At 35.6% G+C, this 21,268-nt stretch overlaps 2 protein-coding genes across 2 annotated transcripts in view; one reads left to right on the top strand and one right to left on the bottom strand.

Moving 5' to 3' along the window:
* The window catches only part of LOC106142729 (zinc finger protein ZPR1), a 247,391-nt gene that overhangs the window by 184,896 nt on the left and 41,227 nt on the right, over nt 1-21,268 (bottom strand). The window lies entirely within an intron of this gene.
* LOC132903634 (uncharacterized) lies at nt 8,783-10,892 on the top strand. The gene has a single exon (XM_060952349.1). The coding sequence runs from the start codon at nt 8,797-8,799 to the stop codon at nt 10,264-10,266; it is 1,470 nt and encodes a 489-aa protein (XP_060808332.1). The 5' UTR covers nt 8,783-8,796; the 3' UTR covers nt 10,267-10,892.

The raw sequence follows: 21,268 nt of genomic DNA, 5'->3' as shown, positions 1-21,268 counted from the left end.
GAAAACTACTGAACCGATAACGATGAAATTTGGTATGTAGGTAGCTGAATACCCAGAATAATATACATATAGGCTACTTTTTATGCCGGAGTTCCCGCGGAATTGATTCCACGCGGACGAAGTCGCGGGCGCAGCTAGTTTAAAATAATACATACATACATATGGTCACGTCTATATCCCTTGCGGGGTAGACAGAGCCAACAGTCTTGCAAAGACTGAATGGCCACGTTCAGCTATTTGGCTTATAACGATAGAATTGAGATTCAAATAGTGACAGGTTGCTAGCCCATCGCGTAAAATAGAATCCCGAGTTTGTAAGCCTATCCCTTAGTCGCCTTTTACGACATACACGAGAAAGAGATGGATTGATCCTATTCTTTTTTTTTTCGAATGGTGCCGGAATCCTCACGACACAAAAAGATTAAAATAAAATGGCGTTTACACCTCTAGTATTCGACCTCCTTGCACTCCCGTCTAGTGATGTGCCGTTCCCAAGGAAATGTTTCCAATTCCCGTTCCGGGGAACGTTCCCGGGAATATTACCAATTTTGTGGGAGCGTTCCCAAGAAACGGCCAACGATCTTTTAAAATATTGTTTTTTTTTTTTTTTATTAAATTTGCTGAATATTCCACTTCATCTTGCATATTTTACATTTGTCAGATAGGGCGGCTTCTTGACCATCACATTCACATTGTGTTAATTCTAAAGAGAGAACTAAATATTGTACTCTTTTTAGATATTTTTTTTGTTTCTTATCTATTGATAAGAACCAATGAATGAGTTCCAAGAAAGACGGCACGCGGGTGAAACTGCGCCTGGGAGGCTAGTCCACACTAATAATAAAGAGGAAAGATTTGTATTTTTGTATGTTTGTGTGGAATAAACTCAAAAACTACTGGTCCGATTTTGATAAAATTTGGCACAGATATAGAATAGACCTTCAAAAGTGACATAGGCATAAATTTGTTTTGAAATAAATTTATTTCAAAATATAAAACACAAAAATATGTCCACCCGTGCGAAGCCGGGGCGGGCCGCTAGTAATAAATAAATCTAATCAGGTTCCCAGCAACAGAGGAATGTTCCCCAAAATACGGGAATGTTCCCCGGAAATTTGGGGAAATCCCCAGGGAATATTCCCAGTACAAATGGGAATGTTGAAATATTCAAGAACTATGAGTACAATTTCAATATTGTACTAGTCTACGTTATGTATTTATATAAGATTAGTGTATTGCGAGACATTAAAACTATTTTTTAAAGAGAATACTACAACTTTCCCTATCATTTCCAATCGGAATGGGAACATTACCTCTTATTTCGGTAAAGTGGGAATGTTCCCGGGAACGGCACATCACTACTCCCGTCACGCCTGCGTTCCAATCAGTTTTCATATCCGTTACGCTATACCGTCTCCCGTCTTCCAGAGGCGCGAAGGAATCAAAACAAACAAATTTACCCCACAATTTTGCAACAAGCAATCTTAATAATCGAGTTTTTAGAATTCGTGTACCAATTTGTGCCGTGTGGTACCAATAAAAAAAGTATAGGATCTCTCCATCTCGTTCACATATATGTCGTAAAAGGCGATTAAGGGAAAGATTTAATTTGATTTAATTGTAGTGCCGTGTGGTACCATTAATAAAAGATCACTCCATCTCGTTCACATGTATTTGTCGTAAAAGGCGATTAAGGCAACGATTTAATGTGATTAATTTGTAATATATTTTTATCTTAATCATAATATATCTAGTATCAACTAGGGAAAGTCTTATAAACTAACTTTCGTGACGTCTGAACCAACACACTATAACGATCTTTATCCAGTATATATATATATATCTATACTAATATTATAAAGCTGAAGAGTTTGTTTTGTTTGTTTGTTTGTTTGTTTAAACGCGCTAATCTCAGAAACTACTGAACCGATTTGAATAATTCTTTCACTGTTAGGTAGTCTATTTATCGAGGAAGGCTATAGGCTACGTTTTATCCCGGATTTCCTACGGAAAACGTCAACAATGCAGGTGAAAGTTGAATGAGTCGGCAATCAGCGAGCTTTCCACGCGAACGCTGCGCAAACCAACAAAGATATAGTAAAACAATGTACTAAAGATGTGAAGTACTCATTTTTTGCCACAAAAAAGTCCGCGAGAGCATATATCTATCTCTTAAGGTTTACTTACAATAACCACTTTTATGTTAATTTTTAAGATTATTTTTTCATTATAAACATAAGTTATTTTGAAACCAATTTTCTTTAATTCAGTATTAATCCTTATCCAAATAAATATGTTTATTACTTTCGGCTTTTCATGTAGACTAAAATTGCCATTTACAGTATATAAATCAGACGAATAGGTTTTGAGATATAGTCGTTATAAGCAATTTGCAGCGAAACATTTAATACGGCGAACCAGCGTTCTTTCTAATACGCGGGACCGCCTGACACCCCGCATCTTTCGATCGCCCTGCTCTATCCTACTTCCTACATATAGATAGGTATCATTCTACTTATAATACTTCCTTTGTATGTTTGTCTGTTTTTACCTCTTACCTACTTTTAAACTGATTATGTCTATCTTTTAAGATTGTTGTTGATTATGAGTATTTAATTGTAAACACAACTGTCTTTGATATCACTTAATTTCAATGAACATCTTAGAAGATATTACTATTTTAAAGTAAAGTAACTATACGGTCTCCGTTCCGTCGCGGGTAATGATGTGGGCCAAGTCGTCGCCAAGTCGCATAACAATTAGCAGCTATAATTGATAAAGCCGAGGAGGATGTTTGCAAAAATAAATATGATGCCCAAAATAACTATTCCACGCGGACGAAGTCGCGGGCACAGCTAGTCAACAATACGCGGCGGAAGTCAGCGCCGGTTCATTTCCGGTAGCGCGGGTGGGGGGCGGGGGTTGGATTTGAACGATGTGTTATTAATCTTTGAAACCAACATACCTGTGTACCTACATCACGCACGTCTATATCACTCACGGGGTAGACGGAACAAACGATACGCGACTGGTTTTTAATTGTATGGTGGAATTAAGATAATCAGATTAAGTTGCAGCGCCGTGTGGTTCCTGGCACCAATAGAATAGGACCACTCCATCACTCTCCCATGGATGTCGTGAAAGGCGACTTACGGCCGAATACTGAAACGTTAGGTAGGTACTTAAACGGTAGGCTTATAAACTTGACCCTAATTAATTGTATTTCATATGAAATTGTGTGTAGAAAATCAAATAAATGAATTATCTATCTATAGTCACGTCTATATCCCTTGCGGGGTAGACAGAGTAAAGAATCTTGAAAAGACTGAAAGGCCACGTTCAGCTGTATGGCTTAATGATGGAACCGAGCGCCAAATATTGAGAGGTTGAAAAAAGAGGAAGGAAGCTTCAAAGGAGACTCCAATCACATCCTTTTTGTGATTTTGCTTGTAGAGTAAGATCCCAGAGCCCCCAGACCTACGTCATTTTAGCACAGCTGTAATTTTGAGGATTTTTAGTATAATGTGTTATTAAGAGGTACGCGTACCCACTACCTTGAAAGCGGGACCGTTTCTCAGGTAGCACGAAGTACAGGTACATAAAAAATTAAGTTACCTACGTTAAAGTAGCAAAGATCGTTTTCAAATATGTTTTTGAGTATATTATATAGAATTAAAATTGACTATTGCCAGACACTTTCCGTGGGCCATTACTGCTGCCAGACGTCTAGAATATTATTTGGCTCTGGGATCTTAGACTATTGGAGAATAAATAAATAAATATATACGGGACAAATTACACAGATCGAGTTAGCCTCGAAGTAAGTTCGAGACTTGTGTTACGAGATACTAACTCAACGATACTATATTTTATAATAAATACTTATATAGATAAACATCCAAGACCCGGGTCAATCAGAAAAAGTTCTTTTCTCATCATGCCCTGGCCGGGATTCGAACCCGGAGTGTCAGAGACATTGCGAACTTCCGCTGCAAATAAACAATTTTGAATTTGAATTTTGCTAGCCCATCGCCCATGGTAATATTGATTTCATTGAATTATTTTAGTCACGTCTGCATTGTGATTTCTTTACAATTTACTACAGTTGCGGCTTTATTATTATAAAATGTGAGGTGCCGTGCCGTGCCGTGCCGTGCCGTGTGGTTACTACCCCGACAGACCCAAAAGTCTTGAAAAGACTGAAAGGTCACGTTCAGCTGTTAGGCTTAATTATTAGGCATTATGAATTGAGATTCAAATATTGACAGGTTGCTAGCCCATCACCTAAAAAAAGAATCCCAAGTTTGTAAGCCTATCCCTTAGTCGCCTTTTACGACATCCATGGGAAAGAGATGGAGTGGTCCTATTCTTTTTCGTATTGGTGCCGGGAACCACGCGGCTCTCTAAGTGCACCCTTTAGATCACATATAGAAGCTACACATCATATTTTATATCACTAGCAGCTACACAGCAGTTTGGGCGTTGTCTTGAGTTACTTTTGAATATGGCAGAAGTACGTACAAATACTTATCCTATACCAGCTGTGCCCGCAACTTCGTCCGCGTGAGTTATTTTGAGGCATCATGGAAGCCCTCAATGATAAATAATTTTCCCCGATTTTTTTTTCACATTTTCCATTATTTCTTTGCTCCTAATAGTTGCAGCGTGATGTAATATAAAACCTAAAGCCTAAAGCCTTCCTCGATAAATGGTCTTTTCAACACAAAAAGACTTTTTCAATTCGAATCAGTAGTTCCTGAGATTAGCGCGTTCAATCAAACAAACTCTTCAGCTTTATAATATAAGTATTAGTATAGATGTATATAACCTATTCTATAACAAAAATTGAGCGTAGGGGAGCATTGTTTGCCTAAATTATTAACTGCAATGATAATACCAAGTGATGTTATGAATTTTTTTACTAATTTACTTTGTAGTCAGTTCTTGTAATATTTATGATCATTTTTCTTTCTCTTTATCCAAACGGGGCAGTTTGTTACCGCTTCTTCTGCACTGACGCTTCGGAAGCGGCAGTAAACTATTAGTTTTAAGTAGATGAGTAATTTATTTGACGTCAAACCAATGTTGTGACACCAAAAGATATGACAATTATTAAGTGATATGAAGTGTCCCATAATAACGAATAAATTTTTTGAATTTCTGAATTTAAACTTGGAATGTGGTTGAAGCGAAGGAAGTATGCAGAGATCGTGGCAAGTGGAAAGAGTTTGTCTTTGCCTACCCCTCCGGGAAAGAGGCGTGATTTATGTATGTATATGTATGTATGTATGTATGTATGTATGTTAAACTTGCAATACACGTGGGCTTCACAAGGCGCACAAGAGACGGCTGAAAGGCAACGGGACCCTTTCGACTTGCTACAACACGATATAAGCCTATCCCTTAGTCGCCCATTACGACATCCATGGGAAAGAGCTGGAGTGGTCCTATTCTTTTTTTGTATTGGTGCCGGGAATCACACGGCATCAACCATCTCTTTCTCATGGATGTAGTAAAAGGCGACTAAGGGATAGGCTTATAAAATTGCGATCCTTTTTTTTAAGCGATTGGCCTGCAACCTGTCATCATTTGAATCTCAATTCCATCATTAAGCTATACAGCGGAACATAGATACACTTTTTTACTTTTTTAAATATTTTGCTTCACTTTTCATGTAGCTACCTACCTTATTACAGATTATTCATGTCACGCAATGTCACGCACCCCCCCGTGTCTCGGTGTGAATAGATTTAAATATCGATGAACGATGAAATTTCATCGTATTCATACCTAATTTTCGCCTTGTGGTTCCCGGCACCAATTGAGAAAAGAATTGTTCCACTCCAATCTCTTTGCCATACATACATACATATGGTCACGTCTATATCCCTGTGGGTTAGACAGACCCAACAGTCTTGAAAAGACTGATAGGCCACGCTCAGCTATTTGGCTTAATGATGCTCTTTGTCATTGATGTCGTAAAAGGCGACTGATGGATAGGGTTATTAATAATCACTAAGTACTATTAGTATAATAATTGATAGGTTTAATACTTGGGATTCCTCTTTTAGGCAACCTGTCACTATTTGATTCTCAATTCCACCGTTAAGCCATACAACTGACCATGGGTTTTCAGTTGACTCTGTCTATCCCGTAAATAATATAGTCGTGATTATAATGTATGTATATTGCAATTTGCATGTAAACATAGTGTGGTCTATAACTGTGTCATATGATTAATTATCTATGAGTGTCAATGTCATTTGATTGGATTTGATTTTTTTTTTTTTAAACACAGATTAAGTTAGCCTCCAAGTAAGTTAGAAACTTGTGTTACGAGATACTAACTCAACGATGCTATATTTTATAATAAATATTTATATAGATAAACATCCAAGACCCAGGCCAATCAGAAAAAGTTCTTTTCTCATCATGCCCTGACCGGGATTCGAACCCGGGACCTCAGGTGTCACAGACAAGCGTGCTACCGCTGCGCCACAGAGGCCGTCGTTGTCGTCATTGTCAAGAGAGATAGAATAAAACAGTTTTTAACGAAGATGCCTCCAATAAAAGAGTTTGTGATGGCGTCATAATGCAACTGAATCTCGAATGTGTTTTATTTCATAATTTCCCATATGAAACAATAACGACAAAGGGTTTACACGCGGATTAAGCCGCCGGCGAAACTTATTAAAACAAATATTTGACTTTAAACATGATTTTGAAATCCTGTCGTAACATCGAGCGGAACAGGGCTAGCCGTCATATTAAATTTATCAACTTCCGGCCACGCCCCCCATCCCCACCACAGCGGTGGGCGGGGCTTGGAAAGTTACTACATATATTCAATGCAAATTTTGTATGAATTTTGAATCAATTAATAATAAAAGACTAGCAACCTGTCACTATTTGAATTTCAATTAGGTACATCATTAAGACATATTCCCTGAACATGGCCTTTCTGTCTTTTCAAGACAGTCGGCTCTGTCTACCCCGCAAGGGATGTAGACGTGAATATATTAGTGAGTTTAGCTGTTTGGCTTTTTGATAGAATTGAGATTCAAATATAGTGACAGGTTGCTAGCCCATCGCCTAAAAGAAGAATACCAAGATTATAAGCCAATGCCTTAGTCGCCTTTTACGACATCCGTGGGAAAGAGATGGAGTAGTCATATTCTTTTTTCAATTTATAAGTCTTACGACGTTAAGTCCACTTGTTATAGGTAAGTTCCTATATTTTAAATAAATAATTACATAGGGAATTGTCTAGATCGTGTGCCGTGTGGTTCCAGACACTCTTACACTCTAGTAAAAGGCAACTAAGGGAACATGCGACTTCCATCAACTTGTCACTATTTGGATTACACAGCTGAACGGGGCCTTCCAGTCTTTTCGAGGCTCGGCTCTATCTACCCCGTAAGGGAAACAGACGTGATTACATGACCCGGGAATCGAACTCGAACCGAAATTCCGAACCCTAAAAATGAGCAATCCGCAACACTCAGATAATCCCCTTACGAGTAAATCATTCACTCGTTCATTCCGTCCCTAGAGACATTGCATTATCTGTGCCGTTATACCCTTGGGCACAGATAATGCACTGTTTACATTAAAAACGTTGACTTATTAATATTGTTTGTGAACTGTCTGTCAAATCGAATGATGTTTCAGTTTCTCAATTTTTTATAATTAATTAATTAATTAATAAAATGAATTAATAATTTTTACCTATATTTTATAACTAGCGACCCGCACGCACCCCGCACGGGTGCAAAATTTTGTTATTATACATAAAAACCTTCCTCTTGAATCACTCTACCTGTTACAAAAAACCGCATCAAATCCGTTGCGTAATTTTAAAGATTTAAGCATACAGACAAACAGACTAAAATAGCGACTTTGTTTTATACTATGTAGTGAAGAGTATAATGCCGTGTGGTTCCCGGCACCAATAAAAAAAAGAATAGAATCACTCCTTCTTCTTCCCATATATGTCGTAAAACGCGATTGAGGGATACGCTTACAAACCAGGGTCCCTGTGGCGACATCTCTGAGCCAAAAGTCACAACGGCCAATCAATCAAGATCACAAATATTATATTTCAAACACCCATTTGTACCATGTTTCAAGTAAATAAAGAATATTTCATTTCATTTCATTTCAAGCGACGCTATCAGCCATCTAAATCGCGCAAGCAATGATTTCCCGGGTTGGAGTCGCGGAGGAATCACGACTATACCCCTTGTGGGGTAGGTAGAGCTAAAAGTCTTGAAAAGACTGATCGTCCACGTTCAGCTGTTTGGCTCAATAATTGAAATTCAAATAGTGACAGGTTGCTAGCCCAACGCCCAAAAGAAGAATCCCAAGTTTTTAAACCAATCCCTTAGTCGCTTTTAATGACATCCGTGGGAAAGAGATGGAGTAGTCCTATTCTTTTTTCTATCGGTGCCGGGAACCACACGGTCTATCCCTTAGTCGCCGAACAAATATTGCTCATTTAATAGTTTAGGCTTAAAACAGCCCTTCATGTAAACAGATTAATTAAAACTAACGGTTAATCCTCGGCTTGGTAATCGTTTTGCAAATTTGCCCTCATTTAGAATCGTGAAGGGGAATGTTAGGAGGGGAAGGTCAAGACGAAATTTTTACATGACATAACATATTTATCACGTTTAAACATTGACGTACTATATTAGTTGATCAGTGTCGCGTGAGCGGTCGGTAAGTTCGCACACGTACTGAGTTAGACAAATTTGCTCGCATTACCGTTGACTCTGTTCTCGGTCTACCCTCATCATGGACGATGATAATTCTGTAGATGAGAGTGACAAAAGTGATTCAGACATAATAAAGGAGTGCGAAATACAAATGAACCAAATTCTTGACAGCAGATTAGAAAAATTTTCGGAGTTGGAAAAAAATGAAATTAGGTTAGAAAAAAGGAAAAAATGTGACGATGATACGAATAGTGAAGAAGGATTTGTTGAAGTCAGTAGAAGGAAAAAACGTCTGCTGAGAAGTTTTTCCAATAATATAGCAGGGGGAAATTTAACTAGATCTGACGAGATAACGAAATTTGAAGTTTGTATAACCTCCAAAAAAGAATTACCAAAACAAATGGCTTTAGCGAAATTATTACGTAATGAAAATATATGTAATGTCAACCGGATAAAATATAAATCACCTTTTAAAGTTTTTATTTGCTTTGAGAAAGATACAGACGCTACGAAGTTGATCGAAAATGAAAATTTTAAAAAACTCGAGTATAATTGTCGGAAAACTTTAGAATCCAATATAGTATATGGAATAATAAGGGGTGTAGACTTAGAATTTTCAGAAGAAGAAATATTTGGAATTTTGCGAAGCGATATTAAAATATTAGCTGTTAAAAGACTTAAACGTTTAGACTATAGCGGGAAATGGGTAGAAAGTGAAAGTGTCAGGATATGTTTTGAAGGCAAATCACTACCCATATATGTGACCGCATTTGATTGCAATTTCAATGTTGAAAATTATATTTTTCCTGTAACGCAATGCTCGGGGTGCTGGAAATTTGGTCATATGATCAAAGTATGCCCGATTAAGAAAATATTATGTCCAAAGTGTGGAAGTACAGAACACAATAATTGCGACTTAAAAACTTTCAAATGCCTTAACTGCAAAGGTCTACATCTGGTTTTAGATAGATCTTGCCCAATTTATCGTAAAGAAAAAGAAATACGTCTTGTTATGAGCAAAGATAATGTTCCATATAAAATAGCTCTTGAGTTAGTCATGGATAATAGTCAAAAAGAAAATTCGCTAAGACCCACTCAACCATTAGAGATAACATCCAATCTAACTGAAGCTACTTATCAGCCGACATATAGTCAAGTTGTGGCGCGTGCACACATCCATAGAGAGGAAAATATGGGAAACAAACTAGATAGAAACATAGAAAATAGTCAGAAAAAGGCAAAAACAAAGAAATCGAGGAAATATAAAATCAATGAAAACCAAGTTGAGAGTCTCGGAGAAAATACAATGGAAGAAGAGGAACACAGTTCATCTGATATTGAAGAACATAAAAAAAGAAGATTTGATTTGAAGAAACTGTTAGCCAATGTATTTAATATATGGAGGTCAATGAATAGTTCTATTGAGAAGAAAATAAGTGCAGTGATTGTGGCAATTTTTGAAGAAGTGAAAGTATTTGTGAGTGATTTCTTTTCGGGAAGAAAAATTTTAGAGACAATTTTAGAACTCTTTAACATTAGTAATGGTTAATACTAGTACAAATAATATTCGCATAAATATTTTGCAATGGAATGCGCAGAGTTTAAAACCAAAATTAGTTAGTTTTCAAGAACTCCTCCTAAAGGAAAATATTCATGTAGCTGTATTGAGTGAGACTTGGTTAAATTCAGAAGATAATGTACGTATAAGAGATTATAATATATACAGGAAAGATAGGAATGATTCCTATGGTGGGGTAGCAATAATAGTACATAAGTCTATTAGAAGTGAACTTAAAACGCTACACTTGCATAACTCAGACATAGAAATTATAGGCGTTTTTCTATATAATTGTCAGTATGTAAAAAACATTATCTCAGTGTATTGTCCATCATCAACTAGTACACAGTCATCTGACTGGGATGAACTTTTCGCCCTTTTCCCAAAAAATACGCTGATATGTGGTGACTTTAATGGCCATTCTAGGAACTGGTCGTCTAGATCAGACTCTAGGGGTAGTCAACTTTTAGACTCTTCTTTGGAAAATGATTATAGTTTTTTGAACAATGGCTCACAAACTCGAGTTAAATTAGTTAATGGGAACCTCCAACAGACATCACCAGACATATCATTTATTTCTAATGACATTGTATTAAGCTTTGACTGGCATGTTATTAACGAAAATTTAGGCAGTGATCATTTGATGATTAAATTAAGTACAAGTATTCCCAAACATGGTAATAAGTTACCTAAACGTAATTACAAGAAAACTAATTGGTCGGTTTTTATCGAAAGTATGGAGGATTCGTTCAGTCAGGACAACATTCAAAACTTTAATTCATTGGATGAGTCACATATACAGGAAATGTATGACTTTTTAATATCTCATCTTAAAACAGCGGCGGATGCAAGTATACCGATGGTTAAAATTTGTGCGGATCCAGAGTCTAAATTTAAACCCCGGAGTTATTGGAACCAGTCCTTGTCAAAAGCGGTGGCTGAGAGAAGATTGGCCCTTAGTTCATTTCGGCGAAATCCTACCCCGTACAATCTCACTTTGTTGGAATCAAAGACGAAAGAAGCTTACAAATTAATAAGGGAAGCTAAGACGGCGCACTGGTATAACTTCTGTGACTCAATTGACAAAAACACTTCAGCATCTGAAATGTGGCGACGAATGAGATGGATGAAAGGTGATAAAAGAAGTAGACAGTTTGTTCCACTGGATAAGCAGGAGAGCCTATTATCATCTCTTACGCCAGACTCAGTAACAAAAGAACCACAAATCTTTACATCTCGAAATGATAATCTTGAGTCAGATTTTACAATTGCAGAATTAGAGTGCTGTTTGAAGAAGAAGGATACTGCGCCAGGTGACGATGAAATTACTTATAGTATGTTATACAACTTACCGCTAGACGCTAAGAGATATTTGCTCAAGTTATACAACCTAATCTTTCGCTCTGGTAAAATTCCAGTTCAATGGCGCAATATTTTAATCATACCAATACCAAAGGCTTCTGATCATGGAGTTACAGACCCTAAACTTAGACCTATATCTTTGATGTCATGTATTTGCAAAGTTTTCCACAATATGATGCTGCGTCGGTTGGAGTGGTATGTAGAAAAAAAATGAAATATTCTCTCCGAACACCGTGGGATTCAGGAAATCACAGTCATGTATGGATTGTTTGACCCGTTTGGTTACATATATACAAATAGGTTTTACAGATAATGAACCAACACTGGCTTGCTTCCTAGATATTGAAAATGCCTACAATAATGTGGCTGTTGATAGGGTTTTATGTATTCTGGATGAACTACAGGTTGGAAGTAGGTACTGTAAATATTTTTGGTCATTCTTAAGCGAAAGATATTTAATGGTGAGATCTGAAGACGGGGAGAAAATAATCAGCAGAAGGGCTAATACAGGACTTGCTCAAGGAGATCCAATTTCACCATTTCTCTTCAATATAGCTACTTACAAAATTTGTCGTCTTCAAGCACAAAAAGTATGTATCGCACAATATGCTGATGATTTTGTAATCTATGCGAAGGATAAAAACATTAATTTGAGTGAATCAAATGTTCAGACTGCAATAAATTGCATAATTAAAATCTTAGATGAATTAGGCTTACAATTGTCCAGTAAAAAAACTAAACTCTGTCTTTTTAGCCGAGGAAAGAGAACAGTTTTGCCTGTTGTGAAGATTGATGACTCAGCTTTGGTTTATTCAGATTCTGTCAAATATTTAGGTCTATGGTTAGACAGAAGTCTCACATGGTGTAGACACATTAGTGAAATAGCGCAAAATTGCTCAAGATACCTTAATATTATAAAAGTTTTATCAGGGCCATCTTGGGGGGTTCATATTCAACATATGCGTCGTTTGTATATATCACTTATAAGAAGTAGGATAGATTACGGCAGTTTTCTCTTCGATAATAGTGCCAAATCGCATATTTCAAAACTAGACAAAATTCAAAATCAGGCTTTGCGAATTGTAGGAGGTTTTATTAGAACTACTCCGATCCATGTAATGGAAGCTGAACTCTGCATACTGCCTTTATTTATTAGAAGATTATATCTGTGCTATAAATATATATTAAAAGCTCGTTCGTGGACAAATAATATCACAATCGAGTTATTGAAACAACTGGTTGCTGGTAGTTTGACTAGATATTGGTTCAATAAAAAGAAACCATTAACAATCGAAGTATACAATAAGACTAAAGATATTAATGTGTACTCCTCCACTGTTCTGGACATATTTTCAGCAGACACGTGGCTTTCTTGTATAGATATTAAGGATATTGCTATAAGTGAATTGGACTGTCTTATGGGTTCCAAACGCTCCTATTTAGACTATACACTGAGATGTTGTGTCATTGGTGAGCTGCAGATAAAATACAATGACTGGCATGTGATATTTACAGATGGTTCAAAAAAACAAGATAAACAGGGAGCAGCTTATTACGATCCGTCCTTAAATAACAGTGGAAGTGTTAATGTAAAAGATAGAATATGTATAATGACGCTTGAACTCATTGCAATTTCTAATGCACTCACTTATGCGGAAAGCTACAGTTGGGATAAAATTCTTATTTGCTCAGATAGTAAAAGCGCGATACAACATGTGGCTCGATGCACCTCTGGCAACAGAGGTGTCTCGACAGCCTTTCGTGTACTTGCACAGATTCTACAATTTAGGTCGCGGAATATAAAAGTCAAATTGCAATGGGTTCCTGCCCATATAGGAATACGTGGTAACGAGGAGGCAGACAAACTTGCAAATGCTGCTCTTTCAGACGGAATAGAATATAATATCCATCCATGCTATTCGGAATATCTAGGAGAATTTAAATTAGTGTGTCAGGATCGGTGGAAAGAACACTTTAATGAACGGTCAAAAACAAAAGGCATATGGTACAAAACTATACAGAGTGAGCCTCCCCGTATACCATGGTTCATAAAAAGTAATTTACCTAGAAGGATAGTCAAATTAATAATTAGAGTAAGATCTGGTCATATCCCATCAAGAAAATTTACTTACTTAATTAAAAAAACCAACTCGCCTAATTGTGAAAATTGTGGTATTGTGGAGGACATATTTCATCTCTTGATGGAATGTGAACAGAACCAAACTGCAAGGAAGATTTTTGTAGATAAATTTAAGATTAATAGGCTTGATGTAGGTAACATACAATGTATTCTGAGCAAACCTGCTTCTGATGCTTCCTTGTGCTTGTGTGGGTTATTGGACTTTTGATAATAATCCACACAAGTATCAAATCTATAGGTATGTAATGTAATTTACGATTCTTTTAGCACCTTGTGTTAAATTTAAGATTTGTTACAATGGGACTGACGTGTCTTTAAGACAAAAGTCCTTAATTTAAATAAAGATTTAAAAAAAAAAAAAAAAAATATTAGTTGATCGAAGCGTTTAAATCCTAAACAGTAGGTAAACAGATCCAAAATTCATCAAAAGACTGAAATGCCACGGCCTGTCAGTTTTTTTTTTTTCATTTATTGTGGCACAAACAGTCAAAAATACAGATAGTATTACAAAAACAGTATGCAATATAATATACCAAACATTGCCGATTATGCTTATGGTGTGGTAATTATAAAAGCATGCTTGTTAACAATGAGATGATCTTAATTATATTATCCTAATAGTAATTTAGTAAAGTGATGCTGTGAGATGAAAGACTATGTGTGTGTATGTACAATTGTACATTATAGATGTGTCAGTAACTAAGGGCCGTGTGATTTCCGGCGCCAATACAAAAAAGTATAGGACCACTCCATCTCTCTCCCATGGATGTCCTAGAAGGCGACTAAGGGATAGGCTTATATTGGAATTCCTCTTTTAAGCGACGGGCTAGCAACCTGTCACTATATGAATATCAATCGTACCATTAAGCCAAACAGCTAATCGTGGCCCTTCAGTTTTTTTAAGACTGTTGGCTCTGTCTAACCCGCAAGCGATATAGACTCACGTCTATATCGCTTGCTTTATTATAACATAAGTATAGATATAACATACATACATATAATCACTTATATGTATGTATGTTATATCTATACTAATGTTATAAAGCTGAAGAGTTTGTTTAAACGCGCTAATCTCAGGAACGACTGATTCGAATTGAAAAATTATTTTTGTGTTGAATAGACCATTTATCCAGGAAAGCTTTCGGCTATATAACATCACGCTGCAACTATTAGGAGCGAAGAAATAATGGAAAATGTGAAAAATAAAACGGGGAAAAATTATTCCTCCTTGATGATGCTTCAATTATGCCCGAAATAACTATTCCACGCGAACGAAGTCGAGGGCACGGCTAGTGCATATACATATATTAATAGATGTCAGTGGTCAGTAAATCTATATTGTCAATACAAGGACAGCCCCACACCTCAATTCATTACGAGTAACGCCGCGGGAGATAATTAGCTAATGGCCCAGCGTGACTACACAGTGATGACAATGGGAGGTCGTAGGTGCAAACAAAGGGAAACTTTTTGGTTTTGTATAACTAGCTTTGTAGTGTTTGTATTGCCGTGTGGTTACCGGCACCAATACAAAATAGAATAGAACCACTCCATTTCTTTCCCATTGATGTAGTAAAAGGCGACTAAGGGATAGGCTAACAAACTTGGGATTCTTTTTAGGCGATAGGCTAACAACCTGTCACTATTCGAATCTCAATTCTATCATTAAGCCACATAGATGAACGTGGCCATTCTGTCTTTTCCAGAATTTTGGCTCTGTCTACCCCGCAAGAGATACGTGACCATATGTATATATGTATGTATGTTGTAGTGTTTTTGAAGTGGATATAACTACATACATACATATAGTCACGTTTAGTCTACGAGTACATAATATCCCTTGCATATCAACCAAGAATATCAAGATATTCTTCTACACACGCGCTTTGGAAGCGGTATTAGTTATTATAATTAGATTTAAGTGATGTGACGTCAATAAGTGATACCTGTATCCAATTTTGAATATACTATTCTATTCTATTCTGCGGGCACAGCTAGTATAATTATATGTGTAAATTCCAATAACTATTAGCTACCCCGCTCATTCCTGTGAGAATAGACGAAATATACAATAAAAGTTCGATTATAAGATAATGCAGTCAGCCCGTTGCATTAACATTGTTTGAACAATAAAGTTTAAATAAACGAATGAAATAGACCCCTATGAGTCAAATTCGTAACTAGCGCCATCTTGTTTCATCCATACATAATTAATAGCGTTCCGTTGCAGTAATTAAAAGCACGCTGTTCGTGTATTGAATAAATGATGATTCTGCATTGCGAAGGATGATCTGTGCTAGTAAAAAAAACTGGCCAAGTGTGAGTCGAGCAAGGAAAATAAAAAAATTAAATAATATAAGACCTATATAAATGCCGAATTACACATGCCGATGCCCATACGCCAATGCGCGTGACCCACAAATGAATTCGGATTTTTTTTAATTCTTCAGGAGCTATAAGGTTTAACAAGATGAAAAGTACTTTATTTCCTTCTTATTCTTTCTTATTTGTACATACCAACGCAAAATTTCAAGTAGATTAGTTCATATAATAACCCGTGACCAAAAAAAAACAAACAAACCTCCTTTCGCGTCTGTAATCTTAGTTGGAATTTATTGGAATTTAGGCAACGACTTACTATTAAACTTCCCGGCGTGACCGCCGAATGGCGCCTAAGATGTCCTATTTGAGAGGAAATGTGGAATAATGGTAAAAAATAAGAAAAAATATAACAAGAATATGTAAATTTATTCTTATTGAAGATCTCGAGTCTTCGAAAGACCGTTTGGGCATGTATACTTCGTGAGACGTGTTATACATATTTATATGTATGCTGGAGAGTGTGGAGGGAAAGGTCGGAGTGGGAAGACCTAGACGTACGTATCTTGATCAAATTAAGACGTCTTGGTAAAGGGTCAGGGCAAAAGTACCCGAAACCGCCGAGCTTGCATGAAGAGAGTTATGAATGAGGATGAAGCGAAGGAAGTATGCAGAGATCGTGGCAAGTGGAAAGAGGTAGTCTCTGCCTACCCCTCCGGGAAAGAGGCGTGATTTTATGTATGTACATATGTGTGTGCTGTACATAAGTGATAAAAAAAAAGTATTTTATCGACTAATTTCAACAACATATTATGTACATACATCGTTCATATAAAAGGTGTTAATACATTTTCTAAGCGGGTCCAGCGCTCAGATATCCACCATCAAACTAAGACTAAACCTGTATCTTTGGTAGAAGGCATCAAGAAAGATCCGGTTAGGATGTACTGTACTGAAGTTTATTTATGTATTAGAGTTGGAATATAATGAACATGGATTTTATCATTCCCAAACTAGACGAATCTGTATTCTGGGAATACCTACTTAATTGAAAAGTTATAAATCTAATTCAGCTTTAGATTATGCGTTAAGAGTAAACACATGCACCTACTAATAAACTCTTTATTTGGCATAAATTAATAAATATTTTGTAAGATTCAATTGACAAAGAATACGAAATTTTGGAAAAATATGGCGAGACATGTTCCCGCCAAAAAGTCCTCTATTAAATTTGGAATAGACTAGCTGTCAATGTAGCATTTTGAGGTTATGATTGTCGCGACGGGGGTCCAAGGAGGGAAGATCAAACGATGTCAAAGATTTGTAGGGTGCCTACAATTTCGGAGGGTAGGAAAGTTTCAAATCATATCTTAAGTATAGAAATATTAATTAACAAATAAATCTATAAATTATACAATCCCTGTACGGTATCATCAACCTGAATTTTCTAACAAAAGAAACTTTTCTGTAACTAGTAAAAAATAAGTTTTTGTAAATAAAAAATTTTAAGAAAAAAAAGTTGTAAAAGATTTATTTAATTTGTAACTTTCGTCAAAATTTTCATTGTTGTATTATTTTCCTTAACTTTGACCCGCGAACTTGAAAGAAGATGGACGTGAATTTCGTGAAACTGTAAAAACTGCATCAAATTCCTTTTAGTTTTTTCGCGATGATAAGATTTTATGTGTTGATTTTTATGTAATGAATAGGCAGGGACTACATCTAAGAGGTAAATGATTTCGACGGCCTCTGTAGCGCAGCGGTAGTATGCTTGTCTGTGTCACCGGAGGTCCCGGGTTCGAATCCCGGTCAGGGCATGATGAGAAACGAACTTTCTCTGATTGGCCTGGGTCTTGGATGTTTATCTATATAAGTATTTATTATAAAATATAGTATCGTTGAGTCAATATCCAGAACACAAGTTTCGAACTTACTTCGAGGCTAACAATCTGTGTAATTTGTCCCGTATATATTTATTTATTATACAAATGTGATAATCCGTTATAAGGTCAAAGAACTAAAGAAGATACCTACCTAATAACCACCTACGTAGTATTTGTACAAGTTATGTCTTACAAGGCAAATGAAAGTGTACGTAAATTCCATATTATGAAATGAAATGAAAAATGATTATGTAGAAGGTTGTACGTTTTATATAGAGAATCAATAATTGCTTGACCTCACGACACGGGGAAACCCTTCTCATTGACTTGCGTATGAAACAGAGTTAATATGGCAAAGATGTAGGACAAACTTAAATGATTACTAATCTTACCTTCACAACGGAACTTTTACGTTAAATTAAGTGGTAATTGAACATTTACATTAAATTAAGTGGAAATGGATCATATTGGTAGGTATTCCTCATGTATTTATGAAAGGGTAAGAATAATCGAAAATTCGTAGTAATTATTTTAAAGAATACTTACATACATATAAAAGGTCACGTCTATAACCTCAAAATATAAGTTCAGCTATTTAGCTTAATGATAGAATAGAGATTCAAGGTTGCTAACCCATCGCCTAAAAAAGAATCCCAAGTTTGGAAGCCTATTCCTTAGTCGCCTAACATAAGGCAAAACAACTGAACATAGTCAATCAGTATTTTCAAAACTGGCTCTGTCTACCCCGCAAGGCATACAGCCGTTCGAGGTGTACGCAGATACTACATCTTTTCACTTGGCCCGATCTCCGCATCAATCCAAATTCATAACTCATGTAGGACAAGCTCGCCGTTATAAAAAAATACTTACACCTATAATAATTTATCACACAGATATTAATTTGTTCTGTTATCGCTTCTAACAGGTTTAAGTTAAGGAAAACCTAAACAAAAACGATTACATGGTATGCTAATAACAATCTTCCATCCATTTAATATTGATTAAACATTACCGTTTTGCTTAACAAAATAGTCGCATCTTTTCACTTTAAAATACATATTTAATTAAGTTAAATGACAATGCTGCGATGTGAATGAACAGTTTAAATTTAAGGAAAGCTAATTTAAACCAAGTTATTGTCAAAATAAGTCCGCTTTTTTTATTTTTTATGAGCAATATTTTTTTAAATAAATAAATTAACCTAGTAGTAAGTTAATGTATTCATTCATTCATATGGTCACGTCTATATGCCTTGCGGGGTACACAGAGCCAACAGTTTTGAAGATACTGATAGGACACGTTTCTCTGTTTACCCCGTACGTGATTATATTTATGTATGTAAAAACTTGTTGACTGAAAAATATTTTGCTATCAATATATTTTAACCATTTAATTGCTGGTGTTTGTATTAAAATAAAAAACCCCGTCATTATCGATTTGTTATTTACATACAAATAGGATGTGGCTGGTAAGTGTAGTGGTACTTATAAAAAAAAAACTAAAAAAACAAAGAACTTTACCATGTGATGCGTTGGTGTCCTTGACTTTTAAACTGATGAGTATGAAAACGTATTCGATATTAATAAATAGGTTGTTTTAGAAATGTGTTTTTCTTTTTTTAATTTAATGATTGAATGACATGTGAAAGAAATGGAAAGTGTTACATTAAAGAATTTTATTAAATATCGTCTTCGGGTCTTTACTGTTTATGAAAATAAACTAAGATCTATGATTGATAATAGAGATGAGTAAAAACATTATCCAAGTCGGATTGTTGTAAGTTCGGCAGTTTCACACATTTATAAATCGATTTAAAGTTATCCTACTGATATTATAAATGCGAAAGTTTGTGAGTATGTCAGTATGGATGTTTGTTACGCTATCACACAAAATCTACTGAACCGATTACGATGAAATTTGGTATGTGGGTAGCTGAAGACCCAGAATAATACATAGGCTACTTTTTACCCCATAGTTCCCGCGGGATTTATAGAGTTTTCATGCGGACGAAGTTGTGGGCAGCCTCTAGTAATATATAAAGTAATCAAATATTTTATTATCTCTCAAACCTTAAGCAGTAAGTACATAGCAAACGAGTAGTTAAGATTATGAGAGACTGATGTCTCAACTAAGCAGATGCTTGTATCTCAGAAAACCAGCCTCCCCCAGTTGTGGGTAAAGTACAAAAGTACCTACATATATTTTGTTACAATTTGTAAATTTGCTCAACAATTAGGTTATCGCATTAGTGGCAACATAAGTATTTAATGATTAATTATCTTGTTTAAGTATGAGTCGATTGTGTTTTTTTTTTTTGCACAAATAAATAAAATTAAATAATAAATAGTTTACACCTTGAAAAAAGACCTAAATCTTGTTTGGAAAGTATTTATTGTAAGTATTTTTCAGTTTAGTTTTTTTGCGCATAAAAAGAATACTTTTCTTAAAATATTCCTTACAAATACAGTAGCCTACTCACTCTACACGCGACGCCCCGTTGCGCGCGAATCAAAAATATTCTATTTCCAAATTTACCGCCAAAATCTGACAACATTACAAAATCAACTGCGAAATGACATATTGTGCAAAAGTAAACTTTAATCCCTTGTAATAAGACTACGCAGCCATTAATTAATAGCAAAACAATATGTTTACGGCAGACATCGCAGATTTACCTTTGAAATCTTTGGCAAAATAATTTGCTAAGTTACATCATAAATGAATAAACTTTATTCCAATGGATTAAGTTTCAAATTATTATTTATGGTTAGCTTGTTTAAAGTTGTAGGATATCTGTTATGGTTTTGTGTCGATACATCGATATAATTTATAAGAACTATGTTATAATTTAACAGTGGATATGACAGATTGTATTCTCGTATTTGTAATCAGTTAGTAAATGTTTAACTTACCCGTTCCTTCTAGATTTAGTCAGCCAAAAAAAAACTATGATTTAGGATTTTTTTTTTAAATTGCAAAATCAATTTAATTAGATTATTTAAATGGTTAGTAATATGGTTAATGTATTCTCTCGTCCACATTCTATTCTAAGTTTGGATAGTTGTGAAGTTGATGTTGTTGAAGAAAATGCTGCAGTGCAGTTTGTTACCGCTTCTTCTCTACTGACGCCTTGGAAGCGGTAGTAAACTTAGTTTTAAGTAATTTATTCGACGTCAACCAATGTTGTGAAACTAAAAGATTTGACAATTATTAAGCGATATGATGTATCCTATAAATTTTAAAAATATTTATTTTTAATTGAATTTGAATTTGAATACAATTGTTGAAA

The sequence above is a fragment of the Amyelois transitella genome, chromosome 28, assembly GCF_032362555.1.
Source record: "Amyelois transitella isolate CPQ chromosome 28, ilAmyTran1.1, whole genome shotgun sequence".
NCBI classification, from domain to species: Eukaryota; Metazoa; Arthropoda; class Insecta; order Lepidoptera; family Pyralidae; genus Amyelois; species Amyelois transitella.
The sequence above is the reverse complement of the archived record's forward strand: the minus strand, read 5'-3'. Positions and strand labels throughout refer to the sequence as shown.

Bases quoted from the DNA above. Each gene is read 5' to 3' on its own strand.
- LOC132903634 (XM_060952349.1), top strand. From the start codon at position 8,797: ATGGACGATGATAATTCTGTAGATGAGAGTGACAAAAGTGATTCAGAC.